The sequence below is a fragment of the Trifolium pratense genome, linkage group LG4, assembly GCF_020283565.1.
Source record: "Trifolium pratense cultivar HEN17-A07 linkage group LG4, ARS_RC_1.1, whole genome shotgun sequence".
In the NCBI taxonomy this organism is placed as follows: Eukaryota; Viridiplantae; Streptophyta; class Magnoliopsida; order Fabales; family Fabaceae; genus Trifolium; species Trifolium pratense.
The window spans coordinates 481597-501862 of record NC_060062.1 but is presented as its reverse complement, the minus strand read 5'-3'; the positions used below and the strand labels follow the sequence as shown (position 1 = coordinate 501862).

Here is a 20266-nt window from a genome sequence, read left to right as displayed (position 1 = left end):
TTTTCCCTTCACCGTGGTTTTGTCCCACTGGGTTTTCCTGGTAAGGTTTTTAATGAGGCAGTTCACACACAAATGATGATGTACTCTTTTTCCTTCACTAGGGTTTTTTTTTAGAGAAAGAATATCCTTCATGGACATTCAAGGGGGAGTGTTATGAATAATATGTAATGAATGTCCATTATTGTGTAGGTTTTCTTGTCCCCTAATTGTGTCCTATAAATAGGACCCCTTTGTTACAATGTAATACACACCTTGAATAGAACAATACAATAGTCTATTCTCTCTTCTCTTTCTCTCCTTCATCTATTCTTCCATATTATTGTTCATGCTTAGAAATTGTTCATAACAGGTGATTTTTTTTTTTTTTTTTGGTCAAATAAAGTTGGTGATTCAAATGATGATTAAAGTAATTATATATTGTCATTATTGTTGTTGTTTTTTCTGGAAAAGGATTATTGTCATTATTTTTCTTCTTTTCATGGCTTAATTACTTGATATTTTATTTTGTGGTTTTTCTTTTCTTGCTCTTCTTGTTGGAACTTGGAACACTCCATTAGATGAAAAACTCATTAATCTTAAAATTTAGAGTGTCAAAAACAATTTTCTTTGATAGTTTATTACTTCCTTTTTTCTGTTATTATTTTCTCAAATAACTTAAAAAAAGAATATCATAAAAGTATGCTTTATGGGAACATTTTAGGTTACAAAAGCAATTTAAATGAAACTCACGAAATGAACTATTTTTAATTTGTTAGTATTACTTTTTTGTCCATCATTCAGTTTCTATTTAACCATGTTATTACTTATTATCAATGTATGATTAGTTTCTTACAGTCGTCAAATTGCTTCTACTTTGAAATTAACTTTTAATTATTTATAACACAAAATAACTTCTACTACTATTTAAAAAATATATAAATTATTGAATATCAAAATTTATTTGGCTTAATCCAATTTTGGTCCTCTCTTTTTATCATTTTATGTACATATTTGGTCTCGTTATTTTAAATCTAACCGTTTTGATCCCTCCAGTTTTTGGGATTCTTTCACGTAAAATAAGGTCTTACACTTTCAACATAGTGTTAGAATTATTGTTAATTCTATTGACAAAATTGTAACATTTATCCATGAGTAAACTGTCAAATACTCCTCTGAAATTTTAAAATTCGTCAAATACCCCCCTGAAATTATAAAAAGTCAATCAAATTGTCCCCTGGCACTACCAGTCAGAGTCCACGTCATGGGGTAATTTGATTGACGTTTTATAATTTCAGGGGGTATTTGCCTATTTCCAATTTGGGGAGGGATCAAATTACACCGGTGTAACATTGAGATGGATCAAGATTAACGATATTCAATAAAAACGCATAAACCATTAATCTTGATCGGTGTCAATAACATATCAAACGATTTTAGAATTTTGTAAAATTTAACATGGATGATCTATACGATATAAACTTTCAATCCAACGGTGGATTTTATAAAATTTGTATTCGTTAAAGTGTTATTGAGCGGTGTAACATTACTTAAATGTTATACCGGTATAATTTGATCCATCCCCTTCCAAATTTCTGGAAGGTATTTGACGAATTTTGAAATTTCAAAAGAGTATCTGACAGATTAATCATTTACCTATTGACATAGTGTTAAAATCACTTTCAACATAGTGCCACAGTTTTCTTACTGGATTTACCTATTTGACAAATTTTGAAATTTCAGGAGAGTATTTGCATGTTTTTGCCCCTCCCCAGCTTCATGATATTGCGGAGCAACACCGTCAAAATCACAATACAAGTTTTAATAAATTTGATTTGATAAAGTGCACGTGTGTTTCATGATATGTTTGTGTCACTCTCCAGTTTCATGATATTATACAAAACTAAATTGTAACAAGTTTTGGTATCATCTTGCAAAACCGATGATAAGTATGTCTGTCTTCTTGTCATCTCTCAATCTCAAACCAGTGTGAGACTCACATTAGCATTGTCCAAAAAGTAATAGTAGCTTCTAAGCTAACTTATAACAAACTCATAGTAGATAAGCTAAGCTAGTGGATTGAATTTGTGATGTTTTGATAAAATTATTGGTTAAAATGAAATGACACGAAACATGTTTTAAAGTAATCTTTAATTATTCAATTTTTTTTTTTTACAATTAAGATAATAAATGTCAAATTGAGAGAAAACAATTACAAGTTATAATCTCACACGCTAATTGAACTAGTTTATTAAACATTTTTTAAACTGATGAAAAAAAACATTTCCAAACAAGTCTATTTTTATCATATATGAACCTATTGGTAAAATCTAGTCATTGGAGCTTAATTATCCTTAATAACAAAACTACAAATGTCAATGCTTGTTCAGTTGAATTGAGAAAAAACAAGGAGCCAAGGAAGATTGGAAAAGGAATATGTAGCATAAAACATCAGCACACAGAATTAGGCCGATTCAGGGAGTGATATAGACATGTTTAGAAAATGTTGTTTTGTGAAAGAATATTGTAGTGAAAAGTACAATGAAATTAATTCGCATTATTGCTTCACGGAGAATCCCATGATATGCTTCGTAGTAAATACAATTTATGAGCCAAAAACTGTAACCCTCTCTAGTTTGAGAGGGATATAGGTGGTGAAAGGGAAGTACAAACATGCTAAGTTTATGTCAAATAAATTGAGATTTTTGATCCTAAAGAGCTTGCTCAATAAATACTGTAAATCACGCCGCAAATTCAAGACCCAAACAAAAGGGTACCCATTATGGTATTAGAATTCTAAGAGGTTTAATTTACTTAATTGACTTTGAGATTCACTTTATAAGTCGAGCAAAAGCCTGCGAGGGTCCTCCACGCAATCTTTGATGCGTCTCAAAAAGAACACTGCCTCTCTTCCATCAATGATTCTATGGTCATATGTTAGAGCAATGTTCATCATTGGCCTTGGAACAACAACTCCTCCAACAACCATTGGACGGGTAACTATGGAATGCATACCCACGATTGCCGACTGTCAAAAACAACTGCGTGAGATTTCTTTCACACAAAAAATTGCAACAAAAAAAAATGATCACAATTATTTGGCATTATTAAAAAGAAAAGGAAAGCAATGCAATTTTCAAAATCATACTACTGTCAAGTAAAAAAGCAGAACATTTGGCTAGGCAATTTGAATAATACTGGTTGTTATGTGAAAACAAAATTCACTACAAGTGATATGTGTATGTTAACATGACACTAAAACAATGATTGTTTGTTCCTACTTATGTTATCAAACATATTCAATGGGGATCTTTTGAAGAAGAAAGCAGTCAATGATTAAGTATATTACCATAAATCCAAGAATGTTCTATAGAATAAACGAAAAACATTAATTAGAGTCATTTTAGCAGAAGTTGCAAACCTGAGGGGGGTTGATAATAGGTGTACTCAAAAGACTGCCATAAACACCACCATTTGATATTGTAAAAGTGCCTCCAGCCATCTCATCAATTGATAAAGCTCCAGCATTAGCCTTCTTGGCTAAAGTGTTGATCTGTTTTTCTATATCCGCGAAGTTCATTGTATCAGCATTGCGGATAACAGGCACAACAAGTCCCTAAGAATGCAAGCAAAAAATGGAAATCAGCATGTGTACTTAATTAGCTCCTTCAATCCAACCATCTAGATTTTGCAGATCAACCATGACACAACATCAATCGACATAGGCCAATGACATATGGTTAGGTTTCATCAAAAGTATAATAAACCCAACACTAATATAAAACACAGTATATAAGTAAAGGTTGAGGGTGAAAACCTTTGGAGTTCCAACAGCTATGCTTATATCGATGTAATCTCTGTATATAATATCCTCCCCATCAATGACTGCATTTACAATCGGTTGATATTGAAGAGCATTGACAGCAGCCTAACATAGAGACGAAAGTAAGTAAGTAGGGGGAAAAATTATATAAAGAAAGAAATATCATTTACTCTATACGTCCATAATTTGAAAGCATACTTTGATAAACCCGGACATAAGTCCCAATTTGACTCCATGCTTTTCAACAAAAGCATCCTTATGATCAGCACGGAGCTTCATCAAATTAGTCCTATTATAAATTGCAGAGCAATCAGGGATAGAATGATAATGGTTATTCAATATATAAAGCCATTATATCAAGAAGTATTGCGCTAATAAATGATACTAAACAAATGGAATCACCCCTTTTCTATCATGTTAATCTACATAAGAAATGGATATATATATATATATATATATATATATATATATATATATATATATATATATATATATATATATATATATATATATATATATATATATATATATATTGTAGTATGTACATGTACCAAAAGGAATATGCCTATAGTTACCAATATTCTAATTCAAAGTAAGCATCGCCAAATAATGCGTAATAGGAAATATGTTCACAGCACACATTAAAATCCTTAAAGCTTACGGCAATATTCAAAGTTTTGCTACAATTTGACAATCAACGAAAACTTACATATCAACTTCATTGAAGGTTGTCAGCATAGCATATGTGTTTTGGGCATCCTTCAATCGTATAGCAACCCGCTTCCGAAGCCTTGTCATAAGAACCTTGAAAATGAAGGCAGACATTAAAACAAAAAATGGTAAACATAATTTAGGAAACTATAACAGTCAAAAAATCACAATGACTCACTCGTCTTTCTCTATCCTTAGGAGGAAGTTGTGGCTCAGATGGAGAGCTTGACGGAGCAGGTGCTTTAGGCTTCTCTGGCTCACTAGCCTTTGGAGTAGTTTCAACTTTAGGAGTTTTCTTCTCTGGCTCACTAGCCTTTGGAGTTGGCTTAGGAGCAGGTTTCTCAGGTGCATTCTCAGATGGCGCAACGTGAGTTGCATCAGCAGACCTTGAAATGATTGCTATCTTGTGACCTGGCTCAACAGTATCTCCTTCATTGGCTAGAAGCTGCACATCATTAAATATACCATATGAACAAAATTTAATTAAAAAAAGAGATAATAATTGTAGAATTCATGGGTTGGCTTGTGGGAGTAAAAATTTTCTGAACCTATTAAACAACAGTACCTTTAGAATGACACCTGACTCAGGACTCGTAACATCAATTGTCACCTAATACAGCAATAAGGAAAACAATGTTAAGGATTATTTAGGAACAAAGAAAATTGGAGTCGCTTATAACGATCCAAATCTTTCACAAACATTTGAAGTTTGTTTCAACATAACACCTTATCTGTTTCAATTTGAGCAATTGGTTCATCAACATTAACCCTGTCACCAGGCCCTGCGCTCAAACATCAAAATAAAAGATGACAGTCAATCATCAATAACCACTATAAGTAATTGTAAACAAAATGTATGCAGAGTTGGTTGACATACTCTTCAGAAATTTTGCGAGAGTCCCATCCTCGATGGATTCAGCCAATGGAGGGACCACAACATCAACATTATCTCCTTTATCACAAATCACAAATAAAAGTATTTAAAAAGATCAGCAATCAAAAGAGGGGGAAAAAAAAACAGAACTAGTAAATTGAAAATAAATACCAGAAAAAAGTTAAACTAAACAGAAATTAGCATTCAAAGGACAATTTGGTCATATGCCCAAGACTCTAGACTATAAGTCTCTAACTAATAAAATGAAACTACATTTTAGAAACGACAAAATGTACACAGAATAGAGCATAACTTCACAAATGAAATGTGTAGTTAAGCAGAATGTTGATGATGGTTATATAAGTTGATGATCATATCAATTACAAAACTCCCAAGGGTTGTCATTCTGCTATACCACACTGGATAGAAATACACTATCTTTTCAAGCAACCAATGCATTCGAAATTCTATTACAATAAAATCAGTTATACAGTAACTAAATTTCAAAAATATGCTCGTGCAATTACTCTATCATCATAACCATGGATTTTGTGAAATATTCCTCTTTCATAAAAGCTAAAATTCTTACAATAACCATAATGTGTGTGCAGTTATCTTTCATGAACAAGATAAATTTCAATTGTATGGGTAACTTAAATGACAGAAATCTGAGTCTCATTAATATCTCACCACTATCCGAAGAAAATGAACGCTTCCATGTTTGAATTGAAGCCTCTTGATGAAAAATGTCACTGCACAACAATAAGGTTATCAGAGCACTACCACTGAATGAGAAACAGTAACTACTCTTTCCATTTTAAATATTACTATAACTAAATATTATTATACTATAACTGACTCATTTTTCTAATTCTGATGGAACATAGTATTTTTTAAAAATTAAATATCTGAAAGCAATACTTAATTAAAGCCAGTGACTAACAAGTGAACTACCAACCTTATTGGTTTTGAATTAATCCAGCGTCCTGCAACAGAAAATAGATGGTGACGTAAATTGCACAATAGCATAAATCATTAAAATTTGTACCAGCTAACAAGTTTTAAAAAAAAATGCATAGAATTACCAGGTATTATATGACAGAAATTCCGGATATTTCCACATCCTCCTGAGCTTATTGCAATCTGTTAAACAAAATAAAAATAGTTGTAAGAACCCTCCAAGGACATGAATAATAAGTTAAACATGTAAAACAATGAAAACACTCGGTGACAATGAAAAAAAAAATGAGGACATACACCCTCGAGGTGAAACAGAGATACAACAACATTAGCAGGTACGCTAACCATTCCAATAAATTAAAAAAATTCGAGAAAATAAGAATTTGATATAGAGAAGAGAATGCAAGAAAATAATAGTAATAGGACATCCTCCAATGGATTATCCCAATAAATTTGTAGTGCGTAGTCAGTACTCTAAGCGGTGCTTGATGAGTAAGTGTGGGCAGTTCATAACTTCATATAAAAAGGTTTATATCAATTAGCACATAGCATGCTTTACTAACTTCAGTTAAGTAAAAAGGGAAATCCTTACCCTACCACATTGAAATTGAACGTACACACACAAACATCTCACACAAGAGAACTCAAATAAAAATCAAACAGCACAAAAGAGAACCAGTCACAAACATAATCAATTTTGAACAATTTCTTTTCAAACCATAGAAAAACCTAGAATGACATTATTTTCAAAAGATGTCATAAAATTAAAATAACTAAATTAACACGTGTTGGAGTCTTCCTTGACTTAAAGTTAATATTATTATTTTTTGCCAATACAAAGTTTAGATGAGTTGGGTCCCGTGGGCTTACCAGGCCAGGGAAAGCTTCAAGACTCAGCGACCGCTTACAAAGGTACTAACATATTTAACACCAACGAGGTCCTCCCGCTGGCATCCTGAGTTGAACCCACACCCTTAAGAGTATAAGCCAACTCCATACAAACTGGACCAACCTACAAGGTGTGTCCCGGGGGCTCAGAGAGCGCTTATAAAGGTACTAACATATTACCCACCAATGATATCCTTCCAACTGCTGCGGGAATTGAACCCACGCCCTTGCGGGCATGAGCCAACTCCATATCAAGTGGACCAACTTACGTTGGCAACTTAATATTATTTTTTTCAAATACAATCATAAAAGTTTAGAAAGATTAGTGAGTTGCAATTTTAAAAGCAGATCCCAAAAACCAAAGGACTAATCATTCAGGACAACCCATGTTCGATTTCTGAATTCTGGGTGGAACAAATTTTGGCCAGGCTTTACTTACATCAAGAATCCAGATTACTAGGGGCCTTTCCCCGAACCGGAAGTTTAACACACAAACAAACACATCCGCAAAATAACATTCAGGTAATCATATGCATCTTAGAAAAAGGAACAAAACCAATAACAAACACATTAGGGTATATAAAAAATTACCTCTTTTTCCAAAATGGAAGAAACTCTAGCAGGACCAGACCTGAATTTCAGACCTGACTGACCAAGCAACTGTGTATACAACAAAGGTATCAGCTTTCACTTACACTTAACAACTTTACAATCCATAGATATTAAATAAAAAACCTAAATTCAAAACAGAAATTTCATCGCAAAACAAAAATAGTGAAAATAAATTCTCACCGAAGATGTGCCAACAGAAGCAACCCTTCGTCTTGCGACACCAAACATGATTAATTACGCTAAAATTCAAACCTAATTTGACAGAAAACAAAAAAAAAAATCATCAACAACAACATTACAAATCAATAAATCGATCGATTCCGTTTCAAATCAACAGTGATAATAATGAATAACAAAAATATTACAAGTATTGTGATGTGTTGTGGAATAGAGAATGAAATTGAAGAGGTTGATTGATTCACCTGAGATCGGAAAATAGGGTTGAATAAGGGGAAGAAGAGATCGCCGCTGATGAGAGAATAATGTTTGCGCTTACTTTTCTTTGTGTGATGAGAAGATTTGATGATTGATTGATTTATTTTTGTTGTATTAATTTATTTTTCCATGTGTTTTATTTATTTATTTATTTATTTTATTCTATTTTATAATATTCATATGTGTTTTATTAATTTTTAAAATATTATAAGTATTTATTATCATTCAAAAAAAAAGTATATATTATAAAAATATATATATTATAAGTAATTCTTTATTTTTCCAAATAATCTAGAGGTTAAAATTTTAGTGAATAAGTCAAGTGAAAATTACATTTATGTGACATCCTCACCAACTTAATTAAACTCGCGTAGATGTTATATTTGAAGCTCTACATATAATGTAGTATTTGTATTAATTGGGCTAGACTCACTATCTATTTTATTTGGAAATCTTAGTAAGTATTTTGTTTTTTTCGACTTTTCACCACCAGTTGAATCTGGTTCGGGGGTCAGTTCTGGCATCAAGTGGTTCCAGCCCCCTCCCGATCGCAGTTGTGGGGGATCGAACCGCGGTCCTCCATACCAAGTTCAGCACCAATCACCACTAAACCAACTAACGATTGGTTAAATCTTAGTAAGTATTTTTAGAGACAATAAATCTTACTAATTATATGGATCGGCGGTGCCATATAGAAAATATAGGCTATGTATCTCATGTGGTCGCTAAATGCGTGCAATTAAGGGTGGATAGTGGGCTGGTTTGGACAGTGGGCAAAGTTGTCACCTGACATCTAGGCACCCAATTTAAACGTAGAGTCAAAAAAATAAGGTCCAATTCACCCAATAAATGGAGAATGATTTTCAAGAATTAGAATTTGCGGTTTAAACGGGTTATTAGGCGGTTCGATTTGGTTAGAAATAAAAAAAAATTAATAATAAATAGTAACAAACCAACCTTTGGAGTTTAGATCCAGAAAATATGCAAGCAGAAATGAGAGAAACCCTAAATCAACACAAAAAGTAAGAAAAAAAATAAAAATCTCAAATAAAATTAGAAACATAACATTTGGCTTCAACGAAGTTAAACAAACAAAATGAAGAAGAATCAAGTTATGGGTTTCAAAATGATCCATGATTGTTTCAGTCTCCATGGATTTAAGGTGAAGTGAGAAAGTGTGAAGAAGAGGCAGGAGAAGAGCTTAGAGTGTGCATATCGCAAACCCTAGTGCAAAATGCGGTGTTTTGATTTACTCATGCGGACGAATATTGGGCACCGTCAGTTAAATTCCCTCTACTCGGACTCGCCCATACCAACCCAGTCCAAACCGAATTTTTCAACTCGCTGACTCGTGGCCTATTATAAACCACTCAAATCTCTATTTTTTATCCGGTTTTATTATTTGGGTTGAGACGGGCCTCAATTTTTTGTCTAGTCCTACGTGCAATCACTTAGTTAGTGGTTTGTGCTATGATGGTCCGATCAAAATTAAATGACCTTAAATTAAAATGTATTTTAAGTTTCTTAATAATCGTAATAATCGCGTATTAAAATTCTCACCGGGTTCATACTCAGATAAGTATGCCACGTATGTCATGTACTAGCTACTTTTTAATTGGCTACTACATACAGAAAAAATAATAAAACATATATGATAATGTCTTCAAACATCCAAAGCACAGCGACAATGAAATAATGAAGGGAGGAAGGGATTCTTTCGACGTCGTCGTCAACTTGCCGGCAACTAGTTTAAGAGTTTCTAATTCTAAACATTTGGTACGTAGTAGAAAATAGGTTTAAGGGTTTTCAATTGTTTTTTTTCTTTTTCGAAGTTTTGTATTTTGGGGATTTTTTATAAATAAAAAAATACAAAATAATATTTTTAGAAAATTTTATAGACTCGTAAATTCGCCATAGACTCGCGAGTTTATACGAGTCTACTCGAGTCTACGCGAGTTTATAAAAAATCGATTCTATGAGCAATTAAATTCATTTTTTGCTTCCTAGATACGTAAACTCGTACGAGTTTAAGAGTCTACTCGCGAGTTTGACAACCACGGTCCTTCGTCGATCTGTTCGTTTGTGGCCAGGGGAAAATATCCGCAGAAAGTACAAAAAAAAAAATTAACCCTATAGGTTTTATATAAATTAAAAAAAAAGGGTCTCTATATTAATATATAAGTATAAATATAGGTCTCATAAAAACATATGTCACCATAGTAATTACAAAAAAAAAAAAACTCACGGCCCCTTATAAAACATCCGTATAGAAATTACAAAAAAGATTAACCCCGAATATGAATGCAAATATAGGTCCTGTATAAGTTGCAAAAAAAAATTATCCCTATATTAATATGTAATACATAGGTAGTAATATAGGTCTTATAAAATATAGGTTAAATTGCACTTTTGATTCCCTAAATTTCACAAACTTGAGATTTTAACTCCCTAAGTTTCAAAATAGCAGTTTTAGCCCCCTATATTTACCCTCTTTTGCAAAATATCAATTTTGACCAAGTCGCTGCTGACGTGACGAGTCACTTAAGTGACTCAGCTGCCACGTCATGCCACCTAATAAATAACAAAATAAAAAATAAATAGAAAAAGAATTGAAGGAAGGAAGTGATGTGATTCACACCCTCAAAAATACACTTGCACACAAAAGAACATCCAACTTACTCTTTCCAACCAATATAGCTTGAATGGTTTACAAAGTTCATATGTTTATAGGTAGAAACAACAGGATGTTGAGAAGATCTAACAAACCCAGGATGTTGAGCAGATCAACAATCACAACCACAAAACGTAAAAAAACAAAACAAAAGGATATAAGAATCAGCATTGAGACTAACAAACCAATGTCAATGAAGACGAATCAAAATGGAAGCAGCATACGAAGGATAAATGAAACAAGAGAAGACCCTTTTTTTTTTTGACACATAATCAGATTTTCCCATAACATGAACATTTTGTGCAGCTTTGAAAATTGGGGTTAGACTGAACAACAAAGAGCCAAATTTGCACGATCTTAATGATGAAAGTGAAGAAGAACATTGTTGATGTTGTTACTGGATTTTGCATTTTGATTTTTGAGGATGCTTTGTTTTCTTGTGATTCACACCCTCAAAATCACGTGACTTCCTTCCTTCTATTCCTTTTCTATTTATTTTTTATTTTGTTATTTATTAGGTGGCATGACGTGGCAGCTGAGTCACTTAAATGACTTGCCATGTTATCATTGACTTGATCAAAATTTATATTTTGCAAAAGGGGGTATAGGGGGCCAAAACTGCTATTTTAAAATTTAGGGGGTTAAAATCGCAAGTTTGTAAAATTTAGGGGGTCAAAAATGCAATTTAGCCTAAAATATATGTCCATATAGCAATTTAGAAAAAATAAAAATTAGTATATGATTTGTTTTCCCTATTTTTTGAATATTGAATTCTAATGTGTTCATTAAATGCACAATAAATGCATTCAATGCTTTACACTATTTTTTGATAAAGATACAATTTAATAGAGATTTTGTTTTTTTGACAAATTTAATAGAGATTTTTTTTTTTGGTCAGGTAGCCTAGTGGCTTGAAATTCCACCTTTAAAGATGGATAAGTGGAGTGTCCAGGGTTCGAACCCTGGCTCCTGCATATAAAATGCTGATGTGCCAACCAATTGAGCTAAGCTCATGGGAACAATTTAATAGAGATTTATAAATCCGTAAATTGTGCATTTTGTTGAATATACTATAATCTATCCGTTAATGGTGATTATAAAAAGATACGATATATATAAATCTTTTTTTTTTGGTACATATAAATCTATTTTCCTATAACTAACTTATCTTGATACTTACGTCAAAAAAAAAAAAAAATTTATCTTGATACCAAAAAAGAAACAAAAAACCCTAACTTATCTTAGCTTATAGGAGTATATATAACGATCATCAGTTTTATAAATAACTAGGATACTAAACAAAAATAGTAGTGCCTCACTTTGCCGCAAACAAAAAATTCAGCAGATGGAAAAAAAAGATTTTACAACAAAACTATTAGGGTTTGTTGGCAATGAGTGTGTGGTCCTTGAGTCCTTGCTACTTTTGAATGATCCATTGTATGGTGCTCTTCATTCAAAGAACAATATCCCTATTCCCGTTTCTGATGGATGCAACGTCCAAGCTTTTAGGGAAATCGTCGCAATGAAGAAAGTAAGAAGTGGTCGATCAAAGAGAATAGATTGCAACATTCTTTCTTCAAAGTTTAAGGTTACTTCTTGTACAAGCAACAATGAGGATGTTGAAAAAATAATAGTCAAGGAAAAAACAAGTGAGGGGATCAAGAATATCAAGAAAAGAAAAGCAATGGGTGAGGGATCAAAGAATTCGTCGAAGAAATTCAAGAATCGTGAGAAAGAAGAGGTGCAAGAAGATCAACCCGATCTTCCATTGGTGTTTAAAGAAAAAATTGAACAACTTGAAGGTAATGAAGTGCAATTGGTGATCCAAAAGGAATTGACCATGACTGATGTGAAGAAAAACAACGGTCGATTATCCGTTCCAATAGGTAAGATGAAGATCGAAGAGAATAGTCTTTTGACACAAGAGGAGGGATTGTCTTTGGATTATGTACCTCAAAAGAAAGGGACGTCGCGGAAGCTTGAAGGTATGTCTGTATCGATGTTGGATACTAATCTTAAACTTTGGGATAACATGTGCTTCAAGAAGTGGAAAATGGGAGAATCCGAGGTCTACAATATCACAGGGGAATGGTACAACCTTGCAGTAGAAAACCATTTACAACAACATCAAAAGATACAACTTTGGTCTTTTAAAAGAAACAATCATCTCAATTTCGCACTCGTCAAACTTTAGCAACGATCCACCAATCAACACTTTAAATGTTATTTCCATGTAAATATCTTAATTTTTTATTATTTAGAGATGTTTATGTTTCAGTTTCGTAGTCGTTATTTTAAATAGCGGACAAATTTTTGACTATATTTTATGATGATTGAGAACTTTTTCACGTTTAGAGTTTGTATCTTGTTTTATTTTGTTTTGCCTTATTACTACTATATATGTTTCTTTGGGAATGACGTTAATCAACTACAAAATAAACGTGCTTGATATCTTGATCAACTAGAAGTGAAACAGAACACATTCTGCAGTGTTTGAACATAGTTTGTATGGTATGGTAGTTTAAACTTGTCATTAGGGGGAGATCAAGAAGCCTTGTACATATATAGCTATATTTTTAGGCAAATTAGGCAAATAGTAACGAGTGCTCCGAGACACTCTTTAAGAACTTGTATCTTGTTTTATATAAATTTTAGGAAGTCTTTATAAGTGTATTTTTTTCTTTCATAAACTCTATTGATAAACTTATAATAATAAATAAAAACTTATTTATTTGCATAAGCTCAAAATTAAGCTATTTCAAACGGTCTTTTGTTCATTATATCCGTCAATGTGGTCCCATGTGGGAGTAAATAGCAAATAATTTTGAATATTTTTTATTTTGTATAGACGAAATGATAAAGTTATTATAAACTCACACACATAAGTAGATGGGTTTCGGATTCGAACTCCGATCATAACATCTGGTCTGACAATTTCAGTATTTTTTTGTTGGTTTAACTAGAATTTGTGGACATAATTTTAAATCATTTAAATGTATATATAAGTACGATTCCTCTAATAGTTCCTAGCAAACACCTCGGATTTATTTGTTAACTCACTACTTTTTAAATGTACAAACAATGTAAGTCGACGCTATGCTTATTAAATACTCCCTCCGTTTTTTTTAAGTGTTCATTAACGTCCGATTTAGCGTTTCTATTTAATTGTTGTTTTGTTATTTTAAGGGTACGATTTGTCAATTGTATCATTTGTCAATTACTCTTATCTTTTCGATACAAATAAATAATGCTATATATTTGAAAAACTATTTTTATTTTTTATTTTTTTTACATAACATATTTGTTTTTTTTACATAATATATTAAATTTCTCGGAAAGAGAATTGTGTGGAAAAAAAATTATTAATGGATTAAGATGAGAGTATAATAACAAGATAAGGTGTAAAAATACACTTTCTTAATTTTGTGTTACTATCCTAAAAGAAAAATCACTGAAGGAATACAATTAATTCATATATTTATTTAAACTTGATCACAAATTAAGTTCACAAATTTTAAAAAAAAATTCTACTTTTGAATTTTTAACATGTGTCTAAGACGCATGTTAGTAAGAACTTTTTAATATTAACCTTGTAATTCTAAAGTAAAATGGTCACGATAATTTAAACTTTGACTCGAGATAAAGTCTGAAATAATTATTGCTTCTACAAGAATTGTGTGAAATACAATTATTTTGAGGTATATTTCCAAATTTTTTGTTCTTTCTAAAAGATCTTCCAATATCTTATTGAATCTTCATTGCTTATCAAATAAAAAAATAAAAAGTGAATCTTCATTAACTTTATCTGTCGTTATAATTAAGGATTGTTATCCAATACTTCATTTAAAAAGGTTTGTTTTTTTTAAAAAAAATTTAAATCAGCTCAAAGTAAAGAATTTAATAAAACAAACTACTGTTGTAAAAAAAAAAAAAAAACTACTAAATCTTTATCATAGTAACCGCCAAGATTTGTTGCAATTTAAATCAATTAGAGTACTAAACAAGCCAAATCTTTCTATATATATAATATAACAAACAACTGAGTGTATCGCCCAACAAAATCATTAGTTAACTGAATAACAATAATTTTTCTGAATAAAGATGGAGAATTCTACAAAACGGAATGAAGCATTGGAGTATCTTAAGGCAGTAGAAGTTGAACTTCAACATGATAGGGTCAAGCATGGTGTGTTTATGCAAATGCTAAAAGATTACAAGGATGAAAAAATTGATATAGGAGGTATCAAAGTAAGAGTGAAGGGATTGTTTAAAGAGCATACAAATTTAATCTTAGGATTCAATACCTTCTTGCCCAAGGAACATCAAATCACACCTAATTTAGAGGATGAAGATGCATCGGCATTTATTAAGGCAGTAAAAGACGCGTTTCAAGATAATAGAGAAAATTTTGTGAAATATTTAGATATTATTTATGATTGGAAGTACAAAAGAATTGATAGAGTTCGTATAAAAAGTATCGTGACAAGAATGAAGGAGTTGCTTAAAGAGCATATAGATTTATATTTTGGATTTGAAGCTTTCCTCTCACCAACTGAATATTCCGCAATAACTGGTAAGTAGTTTATGCTTTTGTGTTTGATATATAGATTGATGTTTAAAGTGCTTTTTTTTTTAGAATATTAAATTTACTAAGTTTTTTATTTGTGTCTTTAGGTAATCAATTCAAAGTTGATGATTCTAAGAAGAAAATCATGAGAAGTGAAGCGGAGAATGAAAGATCAAACAAACCATTGAAGAAACTCAAGATCGATAACAATAATAATAATAATAATGATAATGGCCAGCTACAATATCACAGGTAAATGAAACAAATTACTTGTAATTGAAAACCAATTGGAAGAAAGCCAAAAGGTGTAACTCTGGTCTTTTAGAAGATCTTTTAATCAATGATGCATGTACTTTTGCTTATAAACTATTGATCATTGTATTTTATCAAGGATTCTAGTTGGTGTTTTTGTTGTTTGCTTTGTTGCAATTGCGAACTTAATGATAGAATCTATCTATTATATTATATGCAGTCCCATCATAAATAACTTGCCATAAATACCACCATTGTTCCGCAATTTCTTACTAATACATCGCATAAAGTTGCTTTTGAAATTCTTGATACGCTAGGAAGAAGATCGCAAAAAGATTTATTGTTTATAAACAGTCCATTTGTAATGTTTGTCCTCTTATTGCATCTTTGATATGTAACTCAAAGGCTTAACATAAACGAATCTGGTAAACATGGATGCATGGTTTAGAATTCAATTATGTAAGATTATTTGAATACTACATATATGGTTCATGAACTTAAATATCAGGTTCACAAACTCATGACAGATACACCAATCAGGTTCATGAGCTTTGAAATCAATCAACATTTAACCAACTAACAACTTGCTATCTTAATATCACACACATATCAACAACACTTTAACAAGGGTGCAGCATTCATACATCAAAGTAATCTCGGGTTTCAATACCTTCTTGCCCAAGGAACATCATATCACACCTAGGTTGCTTGAAGATGGATCAACGTTTTACATAGTCCATGTGAGATTTAACCACTCACATTTGAAATCCAACAATATCCCCCCCAAGTGGGTGTAAGTTCCCACATCCTATAGTTGATCTTATACCAAGATACACTTTTGCTCCCCTACCAAGTCGAATCACGACTCTGATACCACTTGTTGGAGAGTCGCTCGAGATAAACAATGAGGTCAATGCTCCAGGACCACAAGAAAGGAAGACGTCATATCTCTTCCCAAAACCTTAAGGCATTAAGTTAATGAGTCACCTCTCTTATAAATCTAACATTCTTTTCATACATAGTCGATGTGAAACTTAACCACACTGACATTTAAAATCCAACAATGACAACCACTATATGTCATGCTATGCAAGTTTGACCAAAATGTTCCGATAAACAATTAATGTGGGTTGTATTATTCAAGAATAATGTTACATATAAGTCTGACCAAAAATGTCGATTAGATTTACAGAAATGAAGGAGTTATATTTATAGGCCTTCCTCCCCCCACGATGCCAGATCATGCCTTGCTTTCCACCCAATCACTCCGCCAGCCGTGTGATCACGAGAGTAATGGAGGTCATGCATTTTCCCACCCTTCTTAGTTTGAACCACTTGGACTAGATGTAATGGGCCGTTCGTTATTGGGCCTACGTAAAATATGTCTCGGACCATTGCCCAATCCACTTTCTTTTAAAACCATCACCATTTTTATTAAATCAATTGAAAGTTTAAAATTTTCTTTTAGACCTCATAAAATTTCAAATATCAAATTTTTATAAGTTTTTACTATTATATAATTAAAAATATTAATCATTAAAATTATGCATCGACATGTGTGAAACAGTCGATCGAGTCACTTATTGTACTTAGTGGATTTTTGGATTTGTTTTTACTAAATAGTGGTAAGTGGAATTGATTTTACCGATAAGTCGATATTTAAATTAGATACCGATTTAAAAAATGAAAATGCTAAACAGTGTCTCCGGGACACTGTTTAAGGAAGTAAATATAGTAATATGACATTAGAGTTTGTACAATCAACTCCTCAAAAGTCTAAAAAGGGTTATTTTCAATTTTAAACTTTCTTTTTTGATTTCCTTAACTAGTACCCATTGGTTAGCATGACCCTTTAAAAAAACATAACACACAAAATTGTTAATAGTAATTAGTGTAACATATTTTAGATTTGTTCATAGATTTGGTATATTCAAAAGAACACTTTTTAACGTAGATATGACTTATCAAAGTGAGAGTAAACCGTAAAGTCAGTAAAATATCAATCCGTGTTCAATTCGTTAGTTAACTATTTTTTTTTTTGTCAAGATATCCGTTAGTTAATTAATAGATTCAAAATAGATATTAAAAATCATAATAAATAATAAGTTTTTGCTCAGTTTATTAGTAATTTTAAAGGATTAAAATCTTATTATTATTATTATAAAAAAAAAGATTCAAAATAATTAATCTCTGACTTTTGACCGAAGGAATATTTGGTCAAAAAAAAAAATAATAACACGCAAATATTTCGTAATCTTTGTTTCTAGGCCAAAAAGATTTTGAGGATCTAATCATTATTAGTTTGTTAAAAAAAAGATTTCACAAATAAAAGATTTAAAACAAACTAACGAATCTTATCATAATAACCGCCAAGATACTAAATCCACTAGAGTTCTACAGTACATATATATAACACAGTACATCACTTAGCAAAACAAAAAAATCAATCAAATAATTTTTTTAGGTCAATTAGAAGTTAAACAATTATTGATTATTTTTTTTTAATAAAGATGGAGTTCTCTAGTAAACTCGATGATGCATTCGCTTTTCTTAAGCGAGTAGAAGTTTCATTTCAACGTAATAGGATCAAGTATGAAGTGTTTAGAGAAATTCTAAAAGATTACAAGGCTGGAAAAATTGATATAGGAGGTATGAAAGTAAGAGTGAAGGGATTATTTAAAGATCATAAAAAATTGATCTCGGAGTTCAATACCTTCTTGCCCAAGGAACATCAAATCACAGCTAAGTTCGAGTTTGAAGATGGATCCGCGTTTTATAAGGCAGTCAAAGACGCGTTTCAAGATAAGAGCGAAAATTTTGACGTTTTTTTAAATCTTATGATGGATTGGAAGTACGAAAGAGTTGATATAAGAAGTTTCGTGGCACAAATGAAGGAGTTGCTTAAAGAGCATACAGATTTAACTTTGGGATTCAATATCTTCCTGCCAACTAAATATCAAATCACAATTCCATCTCAACCTGGTGTCTCCGAGACTATTGGTAAGTAGTTTATGCTTAATTGCTTATTGCTTATTGCTTATTGATTTTGCACTTCACATATGTTGATACTTTCTTTTTGTTATATACATTGATTACTGTTTAATGTGTTTTTGTTTTTCGAATATTAAAGGAACATGCTGGGGATTATTATTATTATTTGATGGATGAAAATTTACTAACTTTTTGACATGTGTCTTTAGGTAATAAATTCAAAGGGGATGGTTCACATGTTCGCTGTTCAAATAACCATGAGTACTACGCTATTGTTTCAGAATGCAAAGATGATTTTAAGAAAAAAAGAAGCAAGCGATCAAAGAGACTAGATTTTAGCAGCATCCTTGAAGATGGTATCCTTGAATCAAAGAATCGCGAGGATGTTGTTGTTTGCGGATGCAATGAAGGTTTTGAGAAATTAACACCAAAGAAAAGAAGAATATCAAATACATCACATAGAGTTGAGTTTCAAATTCTTGATACTGATGAAACTTCTTCATCCGACGAGGGTTCTAAGAAGAAAATCACAAAAAGAGAAGCGAAGGATGAAAGATCAAACAAACCATCAAAGAAATGCAAGATCAACAACAATAATAATGATAACGACCAGCTACAAGAACAACGACCTGAGCTTCCATTGGTGTTTAAAGAAAAGATTGAACAGATGCAAGGTAGTGATGTGATGTTGGTGATCCAAAAGAAACTGACCAAGAGTGACGTGGAAGAAAACAACGGTCGCTTGTCCATCCCAGAAAACCAAGTAATTAACGAGAACTTTCTAGAACCAAATGAGAAATCATCCTTGGATTATGATCGTAAAGAGGGACGCAAGAAGCGTATTGGTATGTCTGTGTCTGTGTTGGATCCAAGTCTTAATCTCTACAATGGTATGTGCTTCAAGAAGTGGAAAATGGGGAAATCTGAAATCTACAATATCACAGGCGAATGGAATGAACTTGTAGAAAACAACCATTTGGAAAAAGACCAAAAGGTGCAAGTCTGGTCTTTTCGAAGTCATCATCAGCTCTGCTTTGCACTCGTCAAGCTCTAGCAAAAGATCGATTAATCAATGATGTGTGTACTTTTTGCATATAAAATCATTGTAAACGTATGATATGCATATATGAATCTATTATCTACTTATTATGAATTCATTTAAAACTTAAGCACTTTCTCTAACTTTTCTCTCCTCTCTAATCTTTCTGATTTTCACTCTCAGTGTGTTTATGAATGTGTTGCTTCTCAAGTCAGTCACAATTTTCATTCCTAAGGATTTAGAACTGAATAACTAAATGTAACAGAATTAACTGTCAAAACAGATTAAAGGATGTGTTGTGCTCTCAACTAGAAAGTGGAAATGTCTCATACTTAAGATGAGATAATTGATGTAATTTTGGAGAGTAATTAGAGTTGTTTAGTTTTACCTTCCTTCAAATTTTGGAGCAGTTGACTTTCACATTAGGCTTCACTCCAAGACCCTTCATTTCTATGTACATATTCAAG

The 20266-nt window shown here is 31.9% G+C and overlaps 3 protein-coding genes across 3 annotated transcripts; 2 read left to right on the top strand and 1 right to left on the bottom strand.

Moving 5' to 3' along the window:
- Positions 1–2503: 2503 nt before the first annotated feature.
- Positions 2504–8405, bottom strand: LOC123920905 (dihydrolipoyllysine-residue succinyltransferase component of 2-oxoglutarate dehydrogenase complex 1, mitochondrial-like). Its single transcript, XM_045973250.1, has 15 exons — positions 8267–8405; positions 8025–8096; positions 7824–7892; positions 6470–6527; positions 6343–6370; positions 6075–6136; positions 5388–5462; positions 5237–5292; positions 5076–5120; positions 4689–4955; positions 4509–4603; positions 3998–4088; positions 3794–3904; positions 3398–3592; positions 2504–3004 (listed from the first exon to the last, which is right to left on the bottom strand). The coding sequence occupies exons 2-15, from the start codon at positions 8070–8072 to the stop codon at positions 2813–2815; spliced, it is 1392 nt and encodes a 463-aa protein (XP_045829206.1). The 5' UTR covers positions 8073–8096; positions 8267–8405; the 3' UTR covers positions 2504–2812.
- A 3890-nt stretch (positions 8406–12295) lies between these two features.
- Positions 12296–13144, top strand: LOC123920518 (B3 domain-containing protein At1g05920-like). The gene has a single exon (XM_045972780.1). It carries the CDS (start codon positions 12296–12298, stop codon positions 13142–13144), a length of 849 nt encoding a protein of 282 aa, XP_045828736.1.
- Positions 13145–18279: 5135 nt separating this feature from the next.
- On the top strand, positions 18280–19836 carry LOC123920516. The gene is made up of 2 exons (XM_045972777.1): positions 18280–18769; positions 18970–19836. The coding sequence occupies exons 1-2, from the start codon at positions 18280–18282 to the stop codon at positions 19812–19814; spliced, it is 1335 nt and encodes a 444-aa protein (XP_045828733.1). The 3' UTR covers positions 19815–19836.
- The last annotated feature ends 430 nt before the right edge of the window (positions 19837–20266 follow it).

Excerpts from the sequence above, each read along its gene's own strand:
- LOC123920905 (XM_045973250.1), bottom strand. The coding sequence starts at position 8,072 with ATGTTTGGTGTCGCAAGACGAAGGGTTGCTTCTGTTGGCACATCTTCG. Across the intron at positions 5,293-5,387 it reads TCTCGCAAAATTTCTGAAGA|GGCCTGGTGACAGGGTTAAT; the intron begins GTATGTCAACCA and ends GTTTGAGCGCAG. Across the intron at positions 4,956-5,075 it reads AGTCAGGTGTCATTCTAAAG|CTTCTAGCCAATGAAGGAGA; the intron begins GTACTGTTGTTT and ends AATGATGTGCAG.
- LOC123920518 (XM_045972780.1), top strand. The coding sequence starts at position 12,296 with ATGGAAAAAAAAGATTTTACAACAAAACTATTAGGGTTTGTTGGCAAT.
- LOC123920516 (XM_045972777.1), top strand. The coding sequence starts at position 18,280 with ATGGAGTTCTCTAGTAAACTCGATGATGCATTCGCTTTTCTTAAGCGA. Across the intron at positions 18,770-18,969 it reads TGGTGTCTCCGAGACTATTG|GTAATAAATTCAAAGGGGAT; the intron begins GTAAGTAGTTTA and ends ATGTGTCTTTAG.